The sequence below is a fragment of the Chiloscyllium plagiosum genome, chromosome 19, assembly GCF_004010195.1.
Source record: "Chiloscyllium plagiosum isolate BGI_BamShark_2017 chromosome 19, ASM401019v2, whole genome shotgun sequence".
Taxonomy (NCBI): domain Eukaryota; kingdom Metazoa; phylum Chordata; class Chondrichthyes; order Orectolobiformes; family Hemiscylliidae; genus Chiloscyllium; species Chiloscyllium plagiosum.
Window position 1 is genome coordinate 34,399,926 of NC_057728.1, and position 23,173 is coordinate 34,423,098.

The 23,173-nt window shown below is 40.0% G+C and overlaps 1 protein-coding gene across 1 annotated transcript in view; it reads right to left on the reverse strand.

The window, feature by feature from the left end:
* Nucleotides 1–21,499, reverse strand: part of ppp1r3ab (protein phosphatase 1, regulatory subunit 3Ab) — a 58,094-nt gene extending 36,595 nt beyond the window's left edge. Inside the window, exon 1 of the mRNA XM_043709539.1 lies at nt 18,660–21,499. Coding sequence (XP_043565474.1) covers nt 18,660–19,447 — 788 coding nt within the window. The 5' untranslated portion in view covers nt 19,448–21,499. The remainder of the gene's footprint in view (nt 1–18,659) is intronic.
* Between the last annotated feature and the right edge of the window lie 1,674 nt (nt 21,500–23,173).

A 23,173-nucleotide genomic window follows, 5' to 3' on the forward strand; every position in this document is an offset into this window, starting at 1 on the left:
ATGAAGGGCTTATGCCTGAAACATCGATTTACCTGCTCCTCGGATGCTGCCTGACCTGCTAAGCTTTTCCAGCATCACTCTAATTTTGACAAGATTTAAACTTCCCTATTTGCCCTGATCACTATATTACATAAAACTCATTTGGCTACACACAGACTCGCTGAGGGATCATCCATTAACTGTCCTCCGTCACTGATTTAAGACAGCTGCAAGGAAATAGTGTCTTTCGGAAACTATTAAGGCAGCATGTGGTGTCAGAACGTCATATGGAAGTGACAGAACATGGCTGGCATGGAAACAGTAGAAGGATGGGCCATCTGAGACTGTCTAACAGAGAATACTGGTGAGAGCTTCTCGGTGCAATCAACAGGTATGGGGGCGAGAGTATTGTGTTCACTGTGGAGAGGGGAGGAATCAGGCTGTAGTCCACATATTTAAAAAGGTCACTGAGGGTTTTGAAGGCCAAGGTGATAATTTCAGAATTGAGACTATTGCTTAAGCAAGAGCCCATGTCAACTTGTGAACACAAAGGCGATAGTGACTGGGACTTGGTTCAAGTTAGCTTACAGTCAGCAGTACAGATTTTGCTGCACATTCTTGTCACAATTGTCACAATAACTCTATGTGCTATGAAGCTTGGGAGTGGTCAGTCGAATGCCATAGGAACCTTAAATTTACAAAGGAAGAGGAGAACAGCAGGACTGTCAAGTTTAGATTTACCAGAAGTTTAGATGAGGGTTTCAGCAGCAAATGAGCTGAGGCAGGGCATTATAGGCTCCCAGAGATGGTGTGGATTTGAATCTCATCCTGAGCTAAAAGGCTCCAGATTCGCCAAAGTCTAGTTCAGTCTCAGAGATTTACCAGGAGGAAGGATGGTGTAAGGAGCAAGTCAACAGATTTTGTGGCAGGGCACAAAGATGGTGGCTTCAGTATTCCTAATTCGTTGGAGAACATTTACGCTCACCCACTAATAGATGTCAGAAAAACAACCTGACAATTACGTTGAGGGGTCAAAAGAGGTGATGCTGAGGTAGTCCTGGGAATTGCCAGCTTTCAGATAACGTCATTGAGTAACAGCATTTAGATGTGAATTAGCAGAAAGCCAAGAATATATCTTGGCAATGATATAGGAATGTGAAGGAAAACATAAATTGGATAAAATCAGAGAGGACAATGTTTATAATTCTATTGGAGCTAATCATTTCTTGAGAGACAAAATAATAACATTTAAAAAAAAACAAATATACCAACGTTTGTGGCAGAATGCAGAAACAAAACCAGAATAAGGTATACATAAAAATGCACGGCATTGGAGATTTCTGGAACTAAATTTTGGTTCGGTCCTGTGAAATCAAGTTGAAATGCTGAAATGAGAGATCATATAGCGAATGGTGTCCACAACATAATTTGACATAAAGTAATTATGGACAGCTATATCTAATACGAAGTGTTCAATTGGAGAAATGCTACTTTCAAGTTAGGAAGCCTACCACAAATAGGTTGGAAAAAACAATTTCATGGTAAAGCATTCAGGAAATAAACAATTCAGATAGAATGCATCTTCCTTGGAAATTTAAATGCTAGAGTATCCAAATGTAATAAGCCCCGATGACAAAGGAAATAAAAACCAAAGTTAAAACACAAAAGTGAGGCTTGTGCCAAATGTCGTGAGCAAAATTCAATTAGTAACCAGGAAGGTGAAGTAAGAACATACAGGAGGAAGTTTAATTGAAAGTACAAGAGGAAATTGTAGATGTGTCTAGAGGAAACAAAGGGTCACTATGAGAAACAATTAGCAGACAACATTAAATTGAGCTGCAAAACATTTTTGTAACCATTTAAAATGTAGGCGATTTTGCCAGAGAAAATACACAAAAGTTGTTATGTAGAGGCAAAGGACACGATAAAAGTATTAAATTAGGTATATACAAAGAGAGCAGATGATGTGAAAGTTATGCTAAAGGAGACTGAAGTTATGATCATTCCTAATGAAGGGCTTTTGTCCGAAACATCGTTTTCCTGCTCCTCAGATGCTGCCTGACTGGCTGTGCTTTTCCAGCACCACACTCTTGGCTGAAGTTATGATCAGCATATTAATATTAAGGATACACCAAAAGGATGCAGTTGGAATGCATTCTAATCATAAATTGCTGAAAGAAGCAAAGGTAAAAATATCAGCGGAATTGGTTAGAATCCTTCATTCCTCGGTGGTTGGGTGGGAAAGTTACTGAAACCATTATCTGGAATGAAATTAACTTCTATTTGGAAAGGCATGTGTTAATCAAGGAAAGCCAACATGGATTTGTTAACTGTAATTTCTCACCAATTAACTTGACTGAATTCTTTGAGGTGACAAAGTTTCTGACAGCAATGTGGAAGATGATGCAGATTTAGAACTTTGGATGGCATTTATAAAGTGCCACACAGAAGGCTTATTAAGAAGTGGAAGCATATGGAATTCAGGAGAGCAATTATGGTATTGATGTAAATTTAGCTCAATAAGGGGAAGAAAAGGGAAGATGTAGATAGATCTTTTCCAGAGGATGTTTGCAATGGTGTTCCAAACAATTAGTTTTGGGCCCATTACTCGTTTTCGTAAATCGCCCAGGGTTTGAGGTATAAATTAATTTTATAAAGTTTGTAGATGATATTAAACTTAACAAAATCAATCATAATGAGGATGGTTACAGACTTTAGAATGGCATAGAATGATAAAATGGACAGAAGTATGTCCAATGGAGTTCAAAGTGGACAAGTGTGAAGTGATACACTTTGGACTAAAATGAAAACACAACAGACTAGGAACAGTATGTTTTTGAAAAGTGTAGATGAGCAAAGAGACACTGCTAATTCCATACACATCCTTAATATTATTAGAGCAGATTGAGGTGAAAAAGGCATATGAGCACTTTGGTTTATAAACAGAGGAATACAATATAAATGCTAACATTGCAGGAGGACCTTAAAAATCACTGATGAGACCACAGCTGGAGGTATTATGCCCAATTCTGGTAATTCCACTTCAGAACAAATGTAAAGGCATTCACAAAATGTAGAAGATGTGTGCCAGGATATCACCAGGAATAAGGTCAAAAGAAAGGAAGACATAGCAGCAGGAATCAGCTATTCAGCCCTTCAAGGGAGCTCCACTACTCGGTTGATCATGGCTAATCCAGTGCTCTACCTTCTTGCACATTTTCCAGAACTTATTTCTCTTTTGTTTTGTAAATATATTTATTAGCTATTTTTTTAAACTTTACAAACATATAAAATTATTTCAAAAAATAATCAATCACAAATATCAGTATAATAAAAAGAAAAAAAACACAAATTACAATACAACTACTATCTACTAACTACTAACCTACTCTATAATACAAAGCAAACCCTAACACTGTGCAAAGCAACACCAAAAAGAAAAGAAAAAAACCAAAAAAACACACAAGATACAGAACAGCTATGCTTGCCGCAAGGCTCCCAAACAAAGGAACGGGAGCATTGTATGCATACCCGTATTAACTCGGGAGACCCCCTCCAGGGCCCAGGACTTGACAAATCTAATCATCCTGGTTAAACAAATGCCCTAGTTAAGATAACCGATAAATCTATATTCAAATAACTCAAGTAGGGCTGCCATGTCTTATAAAAATTGTCTGTTGTGTGGTGCACCATGTTTGTGAAAAAGTCCAAGGGAATGTGCTCCATAATTAATTTCTGCCATCCCAGCAAGCGGGTTCTCAGACATCCAATTCATCAGAATAATCTTCCGTGCACAGTATGCAAGAATATTAAATAGTTTCTTCCCATGCCCGTCTAAAGATGGTAAATGTGGAAGACCTAAGAGGAGAGATATCGGGTCTACTTTGACTTCAGTCCTCAATATCCTCCCTATCTCTCCCGCTACAACGCTCCAATAAACATGGAGCCTGTGGCATGTCCAGAAGCAATGGGTAAGAGTACCTACACTTATTTTACATTTGGGGCACACTGAAGATGCCCCTTATTTAAACTTCGCCAGACAGTCTGGTGCCAGATGAGCCCTGTGCAGAACTTTTAACTGAGTAGCGCATGTCCTATTACAGATTGAGATCTTTTGAGTATTCTCCCATATGTTCTCCCATGTTTCAGAAGAGATCTCCACTCCCAGCTCTTGCTCCCAGACCTCACATAACCGGTTAATATCCTGCCAGGCCCTGCCACCCAGCAGGCGATAGAGGGCACTAACCGAAAGGGTGCTTGTGGAGCGTAGCAACAACCTCTCTGTATCGGGCTTATATGGCTTAGTGAGAAATGTAGTCTTCTTCTGGATGAAATCCCTAACCTGAAAAAACGGAAAAGGTCTCTGCTGGGCAACCCGAATTTGCGGCTCAGTTGCTGAAAAGACATCATAACCTCCCCCTCAAACAAGTCTCCCAACCTAGAAACTCCTCTCTCTGTACTAATGACAATGGGGTTCCGGCAGTGGTCCATAACTGTCCTCATCTTATCCATGAACAAAAGGTTAATAAGAGGGCACTTTACTTGGGAGGCCTCAATATCCAGCCATATTGAGTTTGGATCATTACCTACCCAATCACTGACAAAGGACAGCAGGGAACTCAATTGATACCTCCTGATGTCTGGGAAATCAACTCCTCCCCCTCCATGAGGCAACTGCAATTTAATAAGTTTGATGAGGGGCCGCCCACGATGCCAGACAAAGGAACCAAACCACCCCATAAGCTTCCGCAACGTTGACCTGGGAAACATTATAGGGAGCATACACATGGGATAAAGCAACGAGGAAGAACATTCATCTTAATGAGAGATTTTCGGCCCAGCCATGAAATTGGAAGAGCCTCCCATCTCTGGAGATCTCGCCTAATATTGTCGAGCAAGTGAGCAAAGTTAGTCTGAAATAACAGATCAAACTTGGAGGTAATAAAAATGCCTAGGTATCGGAATCCTGCCTGTGACCACTTAAACGGGAACTTAGAGCCACCTTCAACTTCTGGCACATCCTTAAGGTTCCACAAAGGCATAGCCTCCGATTTTGCAAAGTTAATCTTATATCCTGAAATAGCCCCAAATGAAGTGATACATTGTATCAAATGGGGTAGGGAAGTGATTGGGTTCGATAAAAGCAGAAGGACATCATCCGCGTACAGTACAATCTTGTGTGCCCTCGATCCCACCTCTGTAGTGGTTATGTGGATGTTCTGATGAATAGCCTCTACCAGCGGCTCTATCACCAATGTAAACAAGAATGGTGAGAGGGGGCAGCCTTGCCAATCGCAAAATTCCCAGACTTCACCCCATTGGTGATAACCGCGGCCAGAGGGTGGCGATATAAAACCTCCACTCACCGAGCAAAGACACCACCAAACACAAACTGTTTTAAGACATAAAAAATATATGGGTATTCCACCTGGTCAAATGCTTTCTCTGCATCTAAGGAAATCACCAAACCCTGAATCAATTGTTGCTGACAAACTTGGACCACATTCAGCAACCCTCTAATATTATTAGAGGACCTACGGCCCCTTATAAAGCCTGTCTGGCCCTCTCTAATAATATGGGGCAACACCCTTTCCAATCTCAGTGCCAGGATCTTGGACAGAATCTTGAAATCTGAATTTAATAGAGAGACGGGCCTGTATGAGGCACAATCCTCAGGAACCTTCCCCTTCTTAAGAATTAAGGAAATATTAGCTTCTCTCAAAAGATGGTGGTAGGCATTCATGCATGTGGAGTGATTGTACATCTCCAGCATTGGCCCTGACAGAATCCCTATAAACTCCTTATAAAACTCACCCAGGAGACCATCAGGGCCAGGTGCTTTCCCACTCTGAAGTTGCCGAGCTGCCTCCTGTATTTCCTGAACTGTCAAGGGGTCATTAAGGAGAGAGGCCTGTTCCAAGGTTACCCCTGGGAGGTCCAGGTTCTTACAGGTATGCTAAATACTTCCCTGGCCTATCCCCATATTCGAACAGCCTCTGTCTAGCAAAAGCAAGTTCTTTCTTTGCGTTTTGTGTCAGCATTGAATTCAAGGCAGCCCGAAGGGCCGTGATCCACTGTAGCTTAGTCACCGAAGGCCGCGCAAAATGTGCTGCCTCCGCGGCTTTCAACCGCATCTCAAGTAGACACTGCTGTTCCTCCTTCTGCCGTTTCCTGAAACAGCTAACCCCCTAGCAAAGGCCTTAGCAGTCTCCCATAGCATGGACGGACTACTAGCTGTGGCTGAGTTGATAGTCAAGAATTCCTGAAACTCCTTCAAAAAGTATTCCACAAATTTGGAATCCTTAAGGAAAAAGGGGTCCAAATGCCAGTGCCGCAAACCTAGCCCTTCACTTTTGGCCTTAAACTCCAAATATACTGCCGCGTGATCAGAGATAGCTATATTCCCAATTTTACAACTCATAATCGAACCCAGAAGGGCCAAGGGAGCCAGAAAGAAGTCAATCCTCGTGTGACATTTATGTGGGTTTGAAAAAAATGTGAAGTCCCTGCCGGTAGGGTGAAGACATCTCCAAATATCCACCAGCCCCAACTCCTCACATAAGTCAACCACCTGCTTGGCCTGCGAAGAAATAGTTGGGGGCCCACAAGGCATCCTGTCCACTGTCGGATCCCAAAGACAATTAAAATCCCCCCCCTATAATAATGTGTCATGTTCCAAAGCACTCAACTTAGAGAAAGCACTAATCAAAAAGTTAGGGGAATGCTCGGGAGAACAGTAGATGTTTAAAATGCCATATACCTCCCCATGTATCAGGGCTTTAAGTATCACAAGCCACCCCTGCTCATTTTTCACCTGCTCTAATAATGGTGAACGGAAGTTTTTCTGGATAAGTACCACCACTCCCCTACTTTTAGTCGTAAAGGATGAAAAGAATACCCAGTCATAACCCCCCTGTTGTAGTTTCAGGTGTTCCCCATCATCAAGATGGGTTTCCTGCAACAAAGAGATATCAACCCTTTCCCTCTTAAGGCTAGAAAGCACTTTTTCCTTTTAATAGGTGAATGACTTCCCTTAATGTTCCAGGTGCACCATTTAATAACACACTTCGCCATATCCTCTTTCAGACACCCTTGAACCCCTCTGAGAGAGAACCCTGCTTACAAAGCACTGAGCATAATTAAATAAAGACTCATAGAATAGAAAAACTATATATACAAAAACTACTCTACCATAACTATAAACCACTATTATTACCAAAAAACTACAAAGAAAACCAACAATAGAACCTTGAATGGAAGACTCTTTCCCCTGCCCATAGGGGACACTCATCCTACCCATCCCCTCTTTCACAGCTCCTTCAAACCTGGACTGTGCCCCAGCCTTAGGCCCGAAAAAAATAAGGAGATGATCCTTAAATCAAAAGACAAAGTCAGGATGAGCACTTCACCCATCCATGGCTTCATGACACCCCTACTTGTGACTGAAAGAGAAGCAGAACAAACAAAAAAAAGGGGGAGAGACAACAAAGACCATCCACAAAATTTCCCATCAGAAAATCCAGTTATTAAAAAAAGGAACAACTTATTCCAAAGTCTTTTCCCTCCTTCCCAAAAAGGAAATTATTAGGGAGAAAGAAAGGAATAAAAAAAGGAAGAGAAAACATGGGGAAAAATAGAAAAGAGAACAAACATTAACCATATTCTTCAGGCCAATCCGTCTATTTTAAAGTGTCCACAAAGTTTTAGCCTTATCCACCGAGTCAAATGCATAAACTGAGTCCTCGTGACTGAAACAAAGTACTGCGGGGTATCTCATGGAGTACTGGATGCCCAGGTTCCTCAGCATCTTTTTAACTTCATGAAAGGACTTCCTCTTTCGGATTACAGCTGCTGAAAAATCCTGGAAAAACATGATTTTTGACCCTTTGTACAGCAGCGCCTGTGGATCTTTTCTCAGGGATCTGGAAGCTTCTATGACTTTTTGCTTGTCCTTATATGAGTGGAGGTGCACTAGGATCGGGCGGGGAGGCTGCACTGGCCCTGACCTGTGCACTGTAACCCAATATACCCTTTCAATCTGAAGCCTGCTGGACTCGATGTGAAGGCCCAAAAACTTCGGCAGCCAGTTTTCAAAGAAGCTGACTGGCTGCTCACCTTCAGGGAGCCCGACAATTTGGAGATTTATCCTCTGACCTTGATTTTCGAGGTCGTCGATATGGTCTCGCAAGGCCTGCACCTCTCGCTCCAGCACCTGGATCCGACTGGATGAGGACTCCATCGCAGCTTCCGAGGCCTTAGTTCGACCCTCCACCTCCTCCAGCCTCTCCCCGAGGCCCTGGATCTCCTGTTCATGCTTCTGCAGCATGGATGCAATAGGTTGGACCTGAGCACGAATCTCCCCATGGATTTCCTCAATCGCAGCCGTAACTTTCAAGGTAAGTCTCTCCATCACCGCAGCCAATTCCTGAGAGTCTGTCAGGTCCCCGGCGGGGAGGGGGGGGTGAGGGGTTCAGGAGAGGCTGCTGCTGCTGCAGCTCTGGTGTTGCAGGTGTTGCAGGGGAGTGTCCTCCCTGCTGCTGTTTGCTTGCTCCTTTTCCCTTTGGCATCCTTCCCACTCCCAAATATTAACAAATATGTGTTCTGTAAGGTTTTAAACTAATATTTTCACCACATAAGTTGGCCAGGGATGGCAAATAACACCGGTGTGCCTTGTCTGTTAGGCAGAGCTGTCCATAGCAGCTCCACAGAATCGCCGCCATCTTGCTGAGTCCCAGAACTTATTTCTCTTAATGGTGACATACATATGCACTCAAAAACTAAGCACTCACAGGTGTCTAGTGTAACAAATTGCAAAAACATACAATCAATGTATTAAAATATGTTTCTTTGTGTCAGTCCTAAATGGTTGACATGTTATTCTGAAACTGTGTTCCCATTGTTCTTCATCCTCATGTTAGGGGACACAAACCCCTAGTATTTAGCTTGTGCCCCTTTAAAATGTTATAATTTTTAATGAGATCACCTCTCAACCTTTGAAACTCAAGGCCTAGTCTATGTGATCTCACCTTATATGACAATTCCATCATTCTAGTAATCAGTCTAGTGAATCCTTATAGTGCTTCCTCTTAGACAAGTTTAATCCTTCTTTTGGTAAGATGATACCAAAACGACATAAGTGGTCTCAGCATGGCTCTAAACAATTATAGTAAGACTCTTTACATCTATACTTCAGTCCTTTTGTAACAAAAGCTAACCCAAAATTCTGCTTTTCTATTTTTCATCCAAAATGAATTAATGCACAATTGCCCCAAATGATATCCCAATTGCTATGTTCTTGCCCAATAATTTAAATTGAGTATATTCTTTCGCAGTCCCTTTGTATCCTTCTCTTAGCAAACTTTCCCACATAACTTTGTATTGTCTGTAAACCTGGATATGTTACACCTACTCTCTCATTCAAGTCATAGGTATAAATGGTAAGTAGCAGACATCCAAGCGCAGATGCTGCTAGTTATAGATTGTCAAATCAGAAATGACCCTTGTATTACTACTTTCTATTTTCTGTCCAACAAGATGCGATAAAGATTTAAGTTATATGGAGTGTTTGGAAAAGCCAGGATTGATCTCTGTGAAACGTGGCTTAATGAATACACACCAAATAGGAACAGAAGTGGGGTGGTATGGTGGCTCAGTAGTTAGCAGTGCTGCCTCACTACACCAGGATCCCAGGTTCGATCCCAGCTTCGGGCGACTGTCTACGTGGAGTTTGCACATTCTCTGCGTGGGTTTCCTCCGGGTGCTCCAGTTTCCTCCCACAGTCCAAAGATGTGTAAGTCAGGTGAATTGGCTATGCTAAATTGCCCTTGGTTAGATGCATTAGTCAGAAGGAAATGGATCTGGGTGGGTTGCTCTTTGGAGGATCGGTGTGGACTGGTTGGGCTGAAGGGCCTGTTTCCACACTGTAGGGAATTTAATCTAGATTGTTGGTCCACCGTTCAAAAAAGATCATGGCTGATCTGATTGTCCCTCAAATCCACTTTCCTGCTGACACTCAATATCCACAGATTTTTGACTAACAAAGGAATCAATCTCCCTCTGACACTCAATGATCCTGCCTCCACCATTCTCCGGGAAAGTGAGTTTCACTGACTTATGGCTCTCTCAGGGAGAAAAAGTCCTTCAACTTCACTTTAAATAGGAGACCACTTATTCTTAACTCTGTCCCCAGATCCAATTTCTCCTACAAGGTGAAGCATCCTTTCAGAACTTATCCTGTGAAGTCCCCTTCAGATATTGTGTTTCTTCTGACTCCAATGGATATTGGCTTAAACTGCCTAAATTCTCCCCATAAGGTAAACCCTAACCCAGAAATCAATTCTGTGGAGTTCTCTGGACTAAAAGATGCTTTCAAAATGGTGAGAGATTTTGGTGAAATAAATAGTGAATAAATGGTTAATGGGTAATCGGTATTAACTTAAGGTCACAGATTCATAAATATTGACAACAGATTTAGCAAGGAAATTAGAATTTATTTTCATTTAGAGAGTTGTGAGGATCTGAATGCTCTACCTGAAAAGGTATTGGACGTTGGCTCCCTGAATAATTTTAGAAGGGTGTCGCATAGATGTTTGACCATGAGGTTTTGGCAGATTTGCAGACAAAAAAGCAGGTCTAAGTAAAACTGCTCTTTCAAAGTGCTCGCACAAACATGATGGGCCAAATGGCCTCTTTCTTTGCTGTAGATTTCTATGATCCATCTATCATTCCCAAAGAAGAATGGCTACCACACCTTTAAAATGTTGACGTTAATTTGGATTATTAAAGTAATGAACTGAACATTTCAAATTAGTCCCTAAGTGGTAAGACACCATGGTCCCTCCAAACCGCTGGGCTCCACTGAGAGAGATAACTAATGGTGATTTTACCCAAGGCTCACCACAGCTGGTATAGGAATTAAACCCACGCTGATAGCTTTACTCTGTATTGCACACAGCTGTCCAGCTAATTGAGCCAAATGATCCCTTCCAATAAACTGTAAGGTCTTAATGCTTACATTTAATGTAAAAAAAATTGAGAAAGCCCTATTAATTCAGTATTATGAAGATGTGGGTGTACTATACCTTTAAGAGACTAAAAGCTAGCAGTGACAGCACCAAGTGTTCTCAATAAGACACAGTGTAACATGAGCTGTAGCTACTGTGGTAGCTAGTTGCCTGGGAAGGACAAAAAAGATTTGAATTAGGCCAGTCAGCTTAAATTATACCCTGAAAAATACCAAATTCCAATCAAGTTTGAATTGAGCATACTGACAATTTTAAAAGCCAATGACACAATCCGATGTTTTTTGGGGTATAAGACTGGGGAAAATTGAACAGTTGGGAGAAGAACTGCTACCAAACCAACAGTTATAGACTGCTAGTCAGAACTCTCTGAGAGGTACCTGTCTAGAGAAGGAGTTTGCACAGAGAAAAACCTCAACACTGACCTAGAGAGCCAATCTACGGACGAAGATAAAGAGAAGATTCAACCAGTGGCTGGTCGAATTTACAGAAAAATTTGAATTTTCCTGTAAATCTTAATTGGGTGTTTTATCAGGCTAGTAGTATAGAAGAGAAGATAAAGATAGGTTAGAGAAAGGAGATGTAAATAGTTGAGTTAATTATTCTCTCTTATACTTTCAGAAATAAAGTTGTAAGTTTTTACTTTAAATAGTTCTTGGCCACTCAAAGTTTTACAGATTAATCTTTTCCGTGTTTCTGGTTTTCAATTAAGCAGGAGGGCTTATCCCTTGATTTAACATCAGCATATAGCGAAAATATTCTTTCATCTTAGTTACAAATTGATGTAAGCTACAACGCAAACCTGAGGAACAAGCTGACTATATGAAATTTGTCTGTGATTTAAAAAAGGTTAACTTACTCAAAGATATCTCTGCTCATATCTGAACTCAGTTCTCCTGAGCCAGAGGTGGGGGACATTATCACTGTATGAGAATCTCATTAAATCCTTCTATAATTAACAGATGACATTTAACATCCAAGTCCTTAAAACAAACCACTGAAATTAAAGTGAATATTTTCTGATACGTTCCTTGGCAAATATTGTCAACTCAGTAAACAAAAAAAACTTATTTATTGCATTCCTTCAATTGATAACATTTATGTATTTAATTAAGACGGCATCCAAAAGCTTGGTTACTAAAAATTATTTGTTTCAGTCATGAAAGCAGATTTCATTTAAAGTTCATTGGCCATGTTGCTACTTGCACCTCAGCACACACTAAGGAATTCTATTCCCAGCTCCAACTTATCCATCATCTCACTTCAACTTGTTTTCACATCTACTCTGATGCCAAGTCAGTGATACATAAAAGTAGCTCTAACTGAACATCGGGACAATGAAGGTCATTATTTGCAGGCTCTGCCAAATTTCTGTTTCATTTCTCCACCTAGAACCCTATTTTCCACCCAAATGTGACCTGACTTCAGAAACAGTCATATGCTTCTAACGCCCAATATTAGGCCCCTTATAAATTGGAGCTTGTTGTATCACTATTATTAACATTTTGAGGCCATTATGGCTCCATTAAAGGTAAGGCATGTTTTTAATATTCTAAATGTTAGTAATTAGGAAAAAAAACTCAGTTAATAATTAATAACTTTTAAGGAAATGAATGGCGGTAGAAAGGAATTGGATTTTTTTTTAGAAACAATTTGAGATTTTAGAATACCAGGTGAATACATTTCTACCTCACCCAAAAACATGACAGAGATTTACTTGAAAGGAAATTCATTTGTATATCAAGCAATCCACTGAAAGGAATGTGAGTACACTATAAATAATTTAGCATAAACTTATAATACCTTTGAAGGAAAAATGAGTCAGCTATAGGCATGTAAAAGAAATTGAGCTAAAAATAGTATTAAATAATAATAACGTAATGAGAAATTTTTGATTCTAAGAAAGTGCTACACTTGCAGGAAGAGTGCACTTTTTGCATGGCCTTTAATATATTGTATAGAAATTTACATCCGCAGTAAATTACAATGCAACTTTTACTAAGAACTTTCAAACATAGCAATTCTTATCTGGAAAGACCAAAGTGAATCCAGTCCACCATCTCACATGCTGTTGATTGCATGATGCAGTGAGATTGGAGTTACTGATTAATCAAGTAATCAATCAATCTATAATTTACTGAGACTTGACATAAGGAAAACCCCATTGGTAGGGAGCTATGAGAAACATAGCTTCAAACACAGCTTATCCTCACAAATATACAATCCTCAAACACATCCTATAACCCATAAACTGGATCCCAAAACACTCTTTTCGAAAAGAAATCTGGTTATTTACACTTACATGATTCAAGGCTAACATTTGATTACAAGCAATACTCAGCTGTTTATTAAGCTCCCGATGTGATTTTAATTCTCATGTTTAAATTTATTTTAACTCTATGCACAGGAGAACTCATGCACCATTTAAAATGTGAACATGAAATGGAAGTAGAAAAGACTTAAAGCAAGTTGTTTCAAATCACAAGGAGTTAGACTTGACTTTTATTGATAAAAGCTGGGCTAAAAAGACATCAACAGATTACCAAAAATGTTAGACCATTTTGCCAATTTTTCTTCTGGTTTACTGACACATGTATATTAGACTTTGCCAGTTAATTCACACATTACAGTAATCAATAAGGTTGAATTGTAATTACTCACTCTACATATTTTAAATGTCTTTAATTGCTTTCAGCATTGGAAATGTTTTTACTTTCTTTTGAAGAAAGCTTTTTTCACTTAGATATACTTAATATTTAGCAGACGTTTTGTCTTCAGTTATTGTATTATTGTCTGCCACAGATCTGTAATCACATATAAAGCACATACATGTTTTCTTTTATTTGCATGTCTTTCAATTTCCTAACTCAAATAAGTCTTCTAATCATGCTCACTGCTGAAAATTAAAGAGAATAAAAACTAATTGTCTGCTCAGAAGAATTCGATGAGAATTCTACTGAAATCATAGAATTATATAGAAGTTACAACATGGAAATTGACACTCAATCTAACCATTTTGTGGTGGTGTTTAACATCCATACGAACAGTAGCCCTACTTCCTCTATTCTTACATTCATTTAACAATAATGTTGCCACTGCTTAAAGCAATGAAGCAATTTTTTCTTTTCTGAAACATGTCAAGGTCCCTTTTTAAATGACTTTAATCACTGTTCCTATCACATCTCTCTAAAGTTTGTTTCAAAGATGATAAAATGCTGTTAAAAAGAAAGCTTAATAGCATTTAACCTTAGAAATACCAACCCATTTAATGGAGGGAATTTTAAATCACAAAATGAGTAAATATTTGCTCTCAGGCAGGGAGAAATTGGGGCAGGAGTGGTAAGGCAATTGCTATTTTGAGATCTGGACATCATCTTTAATTTTCTTCACAGACAAAAACAAAAATTGCTGTCAAAAACTTCCTGCTCCAGAAGCATTTGTAGGAAGATAGCAAAGTTAACATTTTGAGTCCGGTAACTCCTCATCACAACTGAAGAATCACCAGACTTGAAACGTTTTTACTTGTTCCCCACAGATGCTGAGAGACCTGCTGAGTTTTGCCAGCAATTTCAGTATTTGTTTCAGATCTCTAGAATGCGCAGTTCTTTGTTTTACTTTTTTTCAGTTGGTTTCCCAGCCACAGCTAGCTGATTAACAGACTGTTGGCTGAGTGGGAACTTGAGAAGAGAAATTAAAAAACAAAAGGAAGTGAATGAGGAAAGAACAGCCACAAACATTAAAGGGAATCCAAAATTTTAAAGGCAGGTCAGCAGTAAAAGTTAAAGGATGTGAGAAGGCTGACTGGAGACAAAAACAGAATTTATGCAAAATGGGATCTACAGATAAATACAGAGACCACAGCTGAACTCTTAAGTGAATACTTTGCAACTTTAGCAAAGAAGGTATTGCTTTAATCACAGAGAATTAGATAGTGGTTGAGGTATTAGATGAGATATTAAAAAGTTTAGCTTTCCTTGAAGTTGATGAGTCACCAGTACCAAAAGGAATGCATCTGAGGATGCAGATGGAAATAAAGGTGAGACTTATGGAGGTATTGATCATAATATCCTAATACAGGGTATATCTGAAATAGAGAGGTGGTTTCAGATCATTAAGAATGTCACGAGTTCACAGCATCTAAAAACCAGCTAATTTAACTGATGGTGGGAAAGCTATTAGAAACAATGATCAGGACAAAACTAACAGCCATTTGGACATATGTGGGTTAATTAAAGAAAGCTGGATTTGTTAAAAGCAAATCATATTTAACCAATTTTTCAGTTTTTTTGATGAAGTGCAAGGTTGACAAGGCTGAAGCATTTAATGTGATGTACATGACCTTCCAAAGGACCTTTGATAAAGTGTCAAATGATAGGCCTGTTGGAGTAAAAGAGACAGTGGCAGAGTGGATACAAAGTTTGCTGAACAGAACAGTGACAAGAAATACAAAGGAGGTTAATGATTGTTTTTCTAGAGAAAAGTATATAGTTGAATCCCCTATGTATTAGTACTTGGACTTCTATTTCTCTTGATATATTTTAATTGTTTAAACATAGTGTACAAGACACAATCTGTCAAAATTTGCACATGACATAAAACATTCTGAATTGTGAACATAACTTATGCATGAAAAAGGGTGTTGGCTAGATAATGTGTAGACTTACGGTCACTGATAACATTTAACACAAATAAGGTAAAGTGATACATTTTTTTAAGAAAATTAAAAGGCAATATAAGCCAAAGAATAGAATACTAAAATGGATGCTGAACAAGAGACACTTGGGAGAATATGTTCACAAATCATTATAGTTGACAGAATGGTTATAATGTTAGAACATACAGGATTTTGGATTTAATAAATAGAAGCATTGTGCTTGAAAACAACGAAATTACAATGCATCTTTAAAAACATCTGGTTAAGCCTCAGTTGGATAGTGTCCAATTCTAGGTGTCTTGTTTTAGGAAGAATGGACAGTATTCAGAAATGGCACAGAAAGACTCATAGGAATGGTTCCATGTATAAGGAACTCCCACTATGTGGACAGTTTGGAGAAGTTGGCATTATTTTCCCAGGAGAAGGGAGAATATGATTAGATAAGATTCCCTCCAATGTGGAAGCAGGCCTTTCGGCCCAACAAGTCTACACCAACTCTCTAAAGCATAACCCACCCAGGCCCGTATCCCTCTGACTAATGCACCTAATAATATAGGCAATTTAGCATGGCCAATTCATCTGACCTGCACATCTTTGGACTGTGGGAGGAAACCAGAGCACCCGGAGGAAACCCACACAGACACAGGGAGAACGTGCAAACTCCACACAGACAGTCGCCCAAGGCTGGAACTGAACCTGGGTTCCTGGTGCTGTGAGGCTGCAGTGCTAACCACTGAGCCACCGTGCTAGAGGTTGAAAGGAAATTGAATTGAAATGCTCAGACTCATGAGGGATACATGCATTGTGAATAAAGATAAATTGGTTCCACTGGGGAAAGGATCGAGAATGAGAGGGTACCAATTTACAATGATTGGCTGACAAAGCAAATGCAACACCAGAAAAAGTTTTCTTGAGATGATATTCCCTGGAATATGCAGACTAATTTATGATCTTTCAAATGGAAACTGGATAAACTGATGAGAGTGATTTTCAGCTAAACCAAATGTGTATTAGGGCAGGAGTGGAGGGCATTGGTAGTGGGAGTGGTGGGAGTGATCATTGGGGAAATGATGGTAGTCAGGAGAGCTGATGGCAGAGGGAATCAGATTAAGTGGGGAGGGGGAAGATTCCAATTATGGAAAGGATTCGATCACTGGGGTTGGGGGAGAGGTGGTTGGTGATCTGTGTTTATGCTTTCGCAAGATAGATGAGCAGATGGTGCTGTGTGTTGGTCTGATGGTTGAACAATGGGAAACCTGGTCAACTCTGGTTAAAAATAGAACTACTGTTAAATAAAGGCATGAGACCACAAGAAATATGTACAGGAGTAGGCTATTCAGCCCCTCGAGCCTGCTCCATTATTCAATAAGATCATGGCTGATCCAACATTCCTCCTGTCCACTTTCCTGCCCTTTCCCTGGAACCTTTGATTCTCCTACTGATCAAAAATCTATCTTAGCTTTAAATATACACAAGAACGGTGCCCACATTGCTCTTTGTGGCAATGAATTCCAAAGACCTACAGCCCTCTTAGAAAAGAGGGAAGAATGCAGTAATGTTAAAAACTGCATGACTTAGAGAAATCTCTCTCCCCCAAGTCCCTGGGCCATAAAAGTGCCTTCCCACTCATCTCTGAGCTAATAGTAACCCTGCATGTTTGATTACCAGTGTTAACATCTCTTGCTGTTTCAAATAGCCAAACAAATCAGATATATCCCAATGTCTCATCATTTTAAAACCTTTATTGTATCCCTCCTCAGCCCATGCTTCTCCAATGTAAATAAGACACTGACAACATAACTTCATTTCCACCTAATGCATACCCTGATATCCTGTATATTGGTCATACCCTTTGAGCAATGTCCTTTGGTCTAAGCAAATAACCTATATATAAATATTCAAACACCAAGTATAAGGAAAGGTACAATTTGAAATATAGGTTTTATGTCTTCTTACTGTCTACAGATTTTTTTTGTCAGCATGCATTATCACAGTAGAAACTACTCTCCAATCAGTGCAGAGAAGAAGACGGATGGCTGGTTGAAAATTACAAGGCAATTATTCAGTCAAGCAGTTCTGTGTCTTTGAGAGGGAAATTAGTCTTATTTATGATTGTCAGAAAATCCCAGCAATTAATGTCTTTGAACCAGTTATCATTCAACTTCCATCCAATTTGCTTTTCTGTCACTTTTATTCTGAAAGGAAGAAGTAATGAACTTGCCTTCACATTTTCAGAATTGTCCAAATCACTTTACACTCTATGAATAACTTTTTAAAGGGTAATATAGGAGGCAAGGAGCATAACCCAGTCTGTGCACGGTAAGTTCCCCAAACCAGCAAATGAATTGGTTGACCAGGGAACCTGTTTTACTTTGTATATATTGTTAGTTGAATACAGATTTTGATGGGACAGTGCTAAAGCCTCAAGCTTCTTTTGCCCTATTTCTATGGGTGTTCACATAGCCAGCAGAAATGACCATGGTGATCAGGAGCAGAATTTCAGCCACTGGCCAACTCAATTTGAACATTGTCACTGCTATCAACTTTGAGTTAAACTAACACAGTATCAATAACAGGTCAAACTGGAATTGCTGTCTCCAATCTGTTTATGTCAGTGACACACACGTGACCTTACTGAGGTGCTGTCTGATCGGGGCAAGAGTTAAAAAGGGCAATGATGCCAAAGGAACGTTTTCAACATATTAGTGATAGCGCAGCAAGACATGTCAGAACACGGGAAGTAGAATTATCATCACTGAGAGGAATAATTATATTTTCTGCGTGATTTTTCAAATTAATTAATGAGCATCCCATCCCCAGTTAGGACGAAACAATTTTAATTGCGAAGAATGATTTTGTTAATTCGAATGTGCTGATATACAGAAAACATTTTCCTGTTGTTTGGAATCTGATAGTCTACAAAGCCCGGAAACAGTGAACATGATTAACCCTTCCGACGCAATATTTCAGGGCTGTACATTGGCTCATACTGCCAGTCTCCTCACCTGTATGATGTCTTTAGGCAGCTTTTTAAGTTTCGATCATCGAGTTCCTCTGGCGATTTTCCGTTGGCGTTGGGGTCACCTTTCTTGTGGCATAAAACCACGTAATTTTTATGATCGTTGTTTGCCCAGTAAACAGCACCTGGCGTTTCATAGCGAATTGCAAATTCGATTTTGGCCCCGTCCTTAAGGTAAGGGGGGACCAGTGAAATTTTGAATATAAACTGGTCAGTCGCACCATCACAGGAATCAGCCACATAATCAGCCAGAATGTCATAGTAACTCTCCCAATGATTCAGTGTCATCCGGATATACACCAGCTTTGCATACGATATGTTCAAGACACGGATGAGTCCCTTCATGCAGGTCGTTCCCGGAGGAAACTCTGTCGATTCCAGTTCCACTTTCTGGGTGTAAAGTTTCTGCATCAGGTCGTCAGGGGAGAACGGGAGTTCAAACAGCGGGAGTAAAAGACATTCCTCAAGGGGTAAGCGATCACCTGGCAGCTCCCCACCCAGTGTGCCAGTGGGCAAATCCCATTTGTCAAATTCTCTGACAGACACAAGTTCAAGACCAAATGCATCAGCAAAGGAAACTTTTCGATTCGGGGTCGGGGGAGGTTCTGGGCCCTCGTCTGAGGAAGAACTCCGTCTTCGTGGAAGCGGAGAAGATTTTGGCTTGATCCAAATTTCATTCGCGTCTTCGTCCTCAGCAAAAACATCATCTTCAGCTGGCAGACCCAGTAAACTGACTGCAAAATGTTGGTTGGGGACTTTATCCGCCGACTCCATTAGTGTGTCTAAAGTTTACCGAAGCAAGACCTCTCAACTACTGGCTGTAGATATTTCAGGCAAACACACTTTAACACAACGGCTTTGGTTACAGTTGACATTGTAAAAGAACTCAGGCCTATTAATAGCTCCACTGACTTGTAAACTATGCTCGCCTGCCTTCAGGAAGATTTGCTCCTCTTGACATCAGCGTTGTGTTTTGGCTCCACACAGCGCAGGAAGCTGAGCCAAGCCTCTTTGCACAGATAACATAGGAGCAAAGATTGAAGGGGCAAGGGACATTGCTGCATATAAGGAAAGCCAGTCTCAAAAAGGAACTTAATCCTTGCCTTGTCACTTTATTGGGAAAGTAGGCATTCTCGTTTCAGAGAAATCATTACTTCAGTTGAGTTGTTTTGTTGAACATAAATACGATCACGTATTCGCTCACCGAAGGTGCTGCAAATGCTCAGCAGGTCAGGTTGAGTATTTGGAGAGAGAGAGAGAGGGACACGCTGGTCGACGATCTTTCATTAGAACAGCGTCCGCGCAGGCAACGTTCTGGCAATGCTTTCAATTAGGATTAAGAAAATATATTGTTTCAAAGACATTACCACTGTGTAGTGCGACAGAAAAGTTTACAAGATGCAACATTCCCACAAATCTGAAAAGATGTAGGATTAGTGTCAAGAGAAAGCTGTCAGCATTGTAGGGCAGGAGGTGAAATAGCCCAGTCTGTTCCTCTCCCGACAGTCCTGCTGGTATTTCCAGAATTTTCTATTTTCCAAATAGATCTGGAGTCAACCCAATTTGCTTCTGAAAGTAAACAGCAAGACTCCTTAGAGGGGATTGATTCACACACTCTAGTTTGATACTGCATAGACAGTAAATGCAATATTATAAAGAGTTATATTTGCAAAAGAAAACCATGGGTTCACTTAAACTACTTACTCTTTAAATATGCTTAACCTCAATTTAAATGCATACAGAATATGAAGAGGGAGAAATTAGTATCTTCTGTGCTTATTTTTTTGAGGAAAGGCACTGTTTCTGCTGACAGCAAAATGTAGAACATGGAGGCACTGTCTCAAAGTTTGGAGCTGATCATCTATTATGGAGAGGAGAAATTTCTTCATACAAAGGATTGTGAATCTTTTGAGTTCCCTATCCCAGAGGGTTGTGAAAGCCCCGTTATTGAATATATTTAAGGTTGAGCTTACATTTGTCATATCTCTGAGGGAACCAAGGGACCATGGCGAGCAGGAGAGAAATTGAAGCTGAAACCCACCACTAGCCATGATCATATAGAATGGTGGAGCAGGCCCAATTGACCATATGGTTTTACCTAGAATTGTTCCTTATCCCTTTTTTTAAAGGGCTTTTCTTCTCCAGGTACATCCTTAATTATTTGAGTGCCACCAAACCACAATTTCTGCTGTGATTTTACGATTGAGAAAAGAAAGACAGCAGGCACAAGTCTGTGCTATTAGTATTACTCTGCAACACACACTAGCCATCTAGCCAACCAAACCAGCCAGAACATTTAAAAGGATCATCACCTACTTAGAGATTGGTTGGAGTTGGTGTCATCTCATTGGTTCTTTGATTCCAGAAGTATTTTTGTTGTGTTATGTCTTATAGTCAATGTGGAAGGATGCCTTTAAGAGACACAGTATATCTGTATTCCTTTAAAAGACATACTCTGTAACTGTATCATAGCATATGACCTGAGTGTAAGAAGGTCTCTAATGTCATTTTACTTGGTGGATCACTTGAAGCATGACATGTTATTGAAAGCATGTTGCTCTTTGTGACTTCATAACAACTTTAACCACACAGATTGTAATGTGCCTGTGAAAGAAATGTTTGTACATAATAGCTGACTGTAATGATTGTCTTCCAATACACCCTGCTTTATCCTCATTGGAGGATTTCTTCCCTCAGGGCCCTCTGTCTTGTCGACCCATTTCTGAAACTTCTGGCCTCACTCCTCCCCCTTCCTAGAAAAAGGTTCCCTTTGGCACTACCTTGTACTCTACCAGCCTTGGCATTTCCACTGCTCCCAGTAAGTGCAACAAATACATCTTCATCTGCCCTCCACTGTCAGCATTCTGCAGGGAACATTCCCTCAATGACAAAAAGAAGGGTGGATAATGAGGAACCAACTGATGTGCTATATTTGGATTTTCTGGTCCTATGGTGGATAATAAGGGACCAGAAGATCCAAATATAGCATGTCAGTTGGTTCCTCATTATCTGCCCTAGGAAGCTGTGCATTAATAAAGGCCTTTAACAAAGTATTTAACAAACTATAATCCCCCTTAATTGGTAACTCATTGCTGCCTAGCAAGAAACTCATCATGTTGCTTATTAAAAGCAAAAAATTTGGAGTGAGATACTCCTGACGTCAGGATCAGCCTCAAGGATCTTCTCATATGATTCTGCCACAAATCACATCATATCCCACATTGCACAGACTGCTGGAAGATTCCACCTTTTGAGTATTTTGTATCTATCTTCACAATAGAAGACACTAAGCATTGCCAAGAGTCGTGGAAAATCAAAAGGCAAATGACAGGGGAGAACTTCAAAACATTCACTAACACTTAAGAAAAATTGCTAGGAAAATGTAGAGACTAAACTCTAACCAATCCCCTAGATGTGATGTCCTGCATTCTTGGGTCTTAAAAGAAGTGGCTGCAGAGACAGTGGGTGGATTGGCCATGACCTTCCAAAATTCCCTGGATTCTGGAATGATTCCAACACATTGTAAAACTGGAAATGTAAAGCTTATATTCAAGAAAGGAGGGAGACAGAAAGCAAGAATCTATAGGCCAATTAGCATGAAATCTGTCATTGAAAGATTCTGGAATCCATAATTAAGAAGGTAGTCATAGGACATTTATAAAACCATAATGCAATCAAACTGAGCCAACATATTATTGTGAAAGGCAAATCATGTTTCAAATATAGTGGTTTCTTTGAGGATGTAGTAAAAATGACAGATAATGAGGGACCACTAAATGTGGTGTATTTGGATTTTCAATAGGCCTTTACTAAGCTTCCACATGAAAGCTTATTACATAAAATAGGAACCCACAGTGTTGGACATAATATTATTAGCATCGACTATCTGGCTAACATGTAACAGAATCAGGATAAATAAACCAATTTTAGGTTGCATGCTGCACTAATCAGGTGCCACAAGAATCAATGTTGAGACCTCAACAGTTTACAATCTGTATTAATTCCTTTGATGAAGGGACCAAATGTCAGATTTTATGGCAATGCAGTTAGGCAGGAAAGCAGGTTGTGAGATGAACACAAAAGAATCTGCAAAGAGATATATAGTAGATAAGTTAAGTGAGTGGGCAAAACATTAGCAGATGGAACAAAATGTGGGAATATTCAAAAGTTGTGAAGAAGAAATGAGAAGCTGATGTATGGCCTTAGGGAATTGAGGTGTTTAGAACATAGAACATAGAACAATACAGCACAGAACAGGCCCTTCGGTCCACGATGTTGTGCCGAACATTTGTCCTAGCTTAAGCACCTATCCATGTACCTATCCAATTGTCGCTTAAAGGTCACCAAAGATTCTGACTCTACCACTTCCACAGGCAGCGCATTCCATGCCCACACCACTCTCTGGGTAAAGAACCCACCCCTGACATCTCCCCTATACCTTCCACCCTTCACCATAAATTTATGTCCCCTTGTAACACTCTATTGTACCCGGGGAAAAAG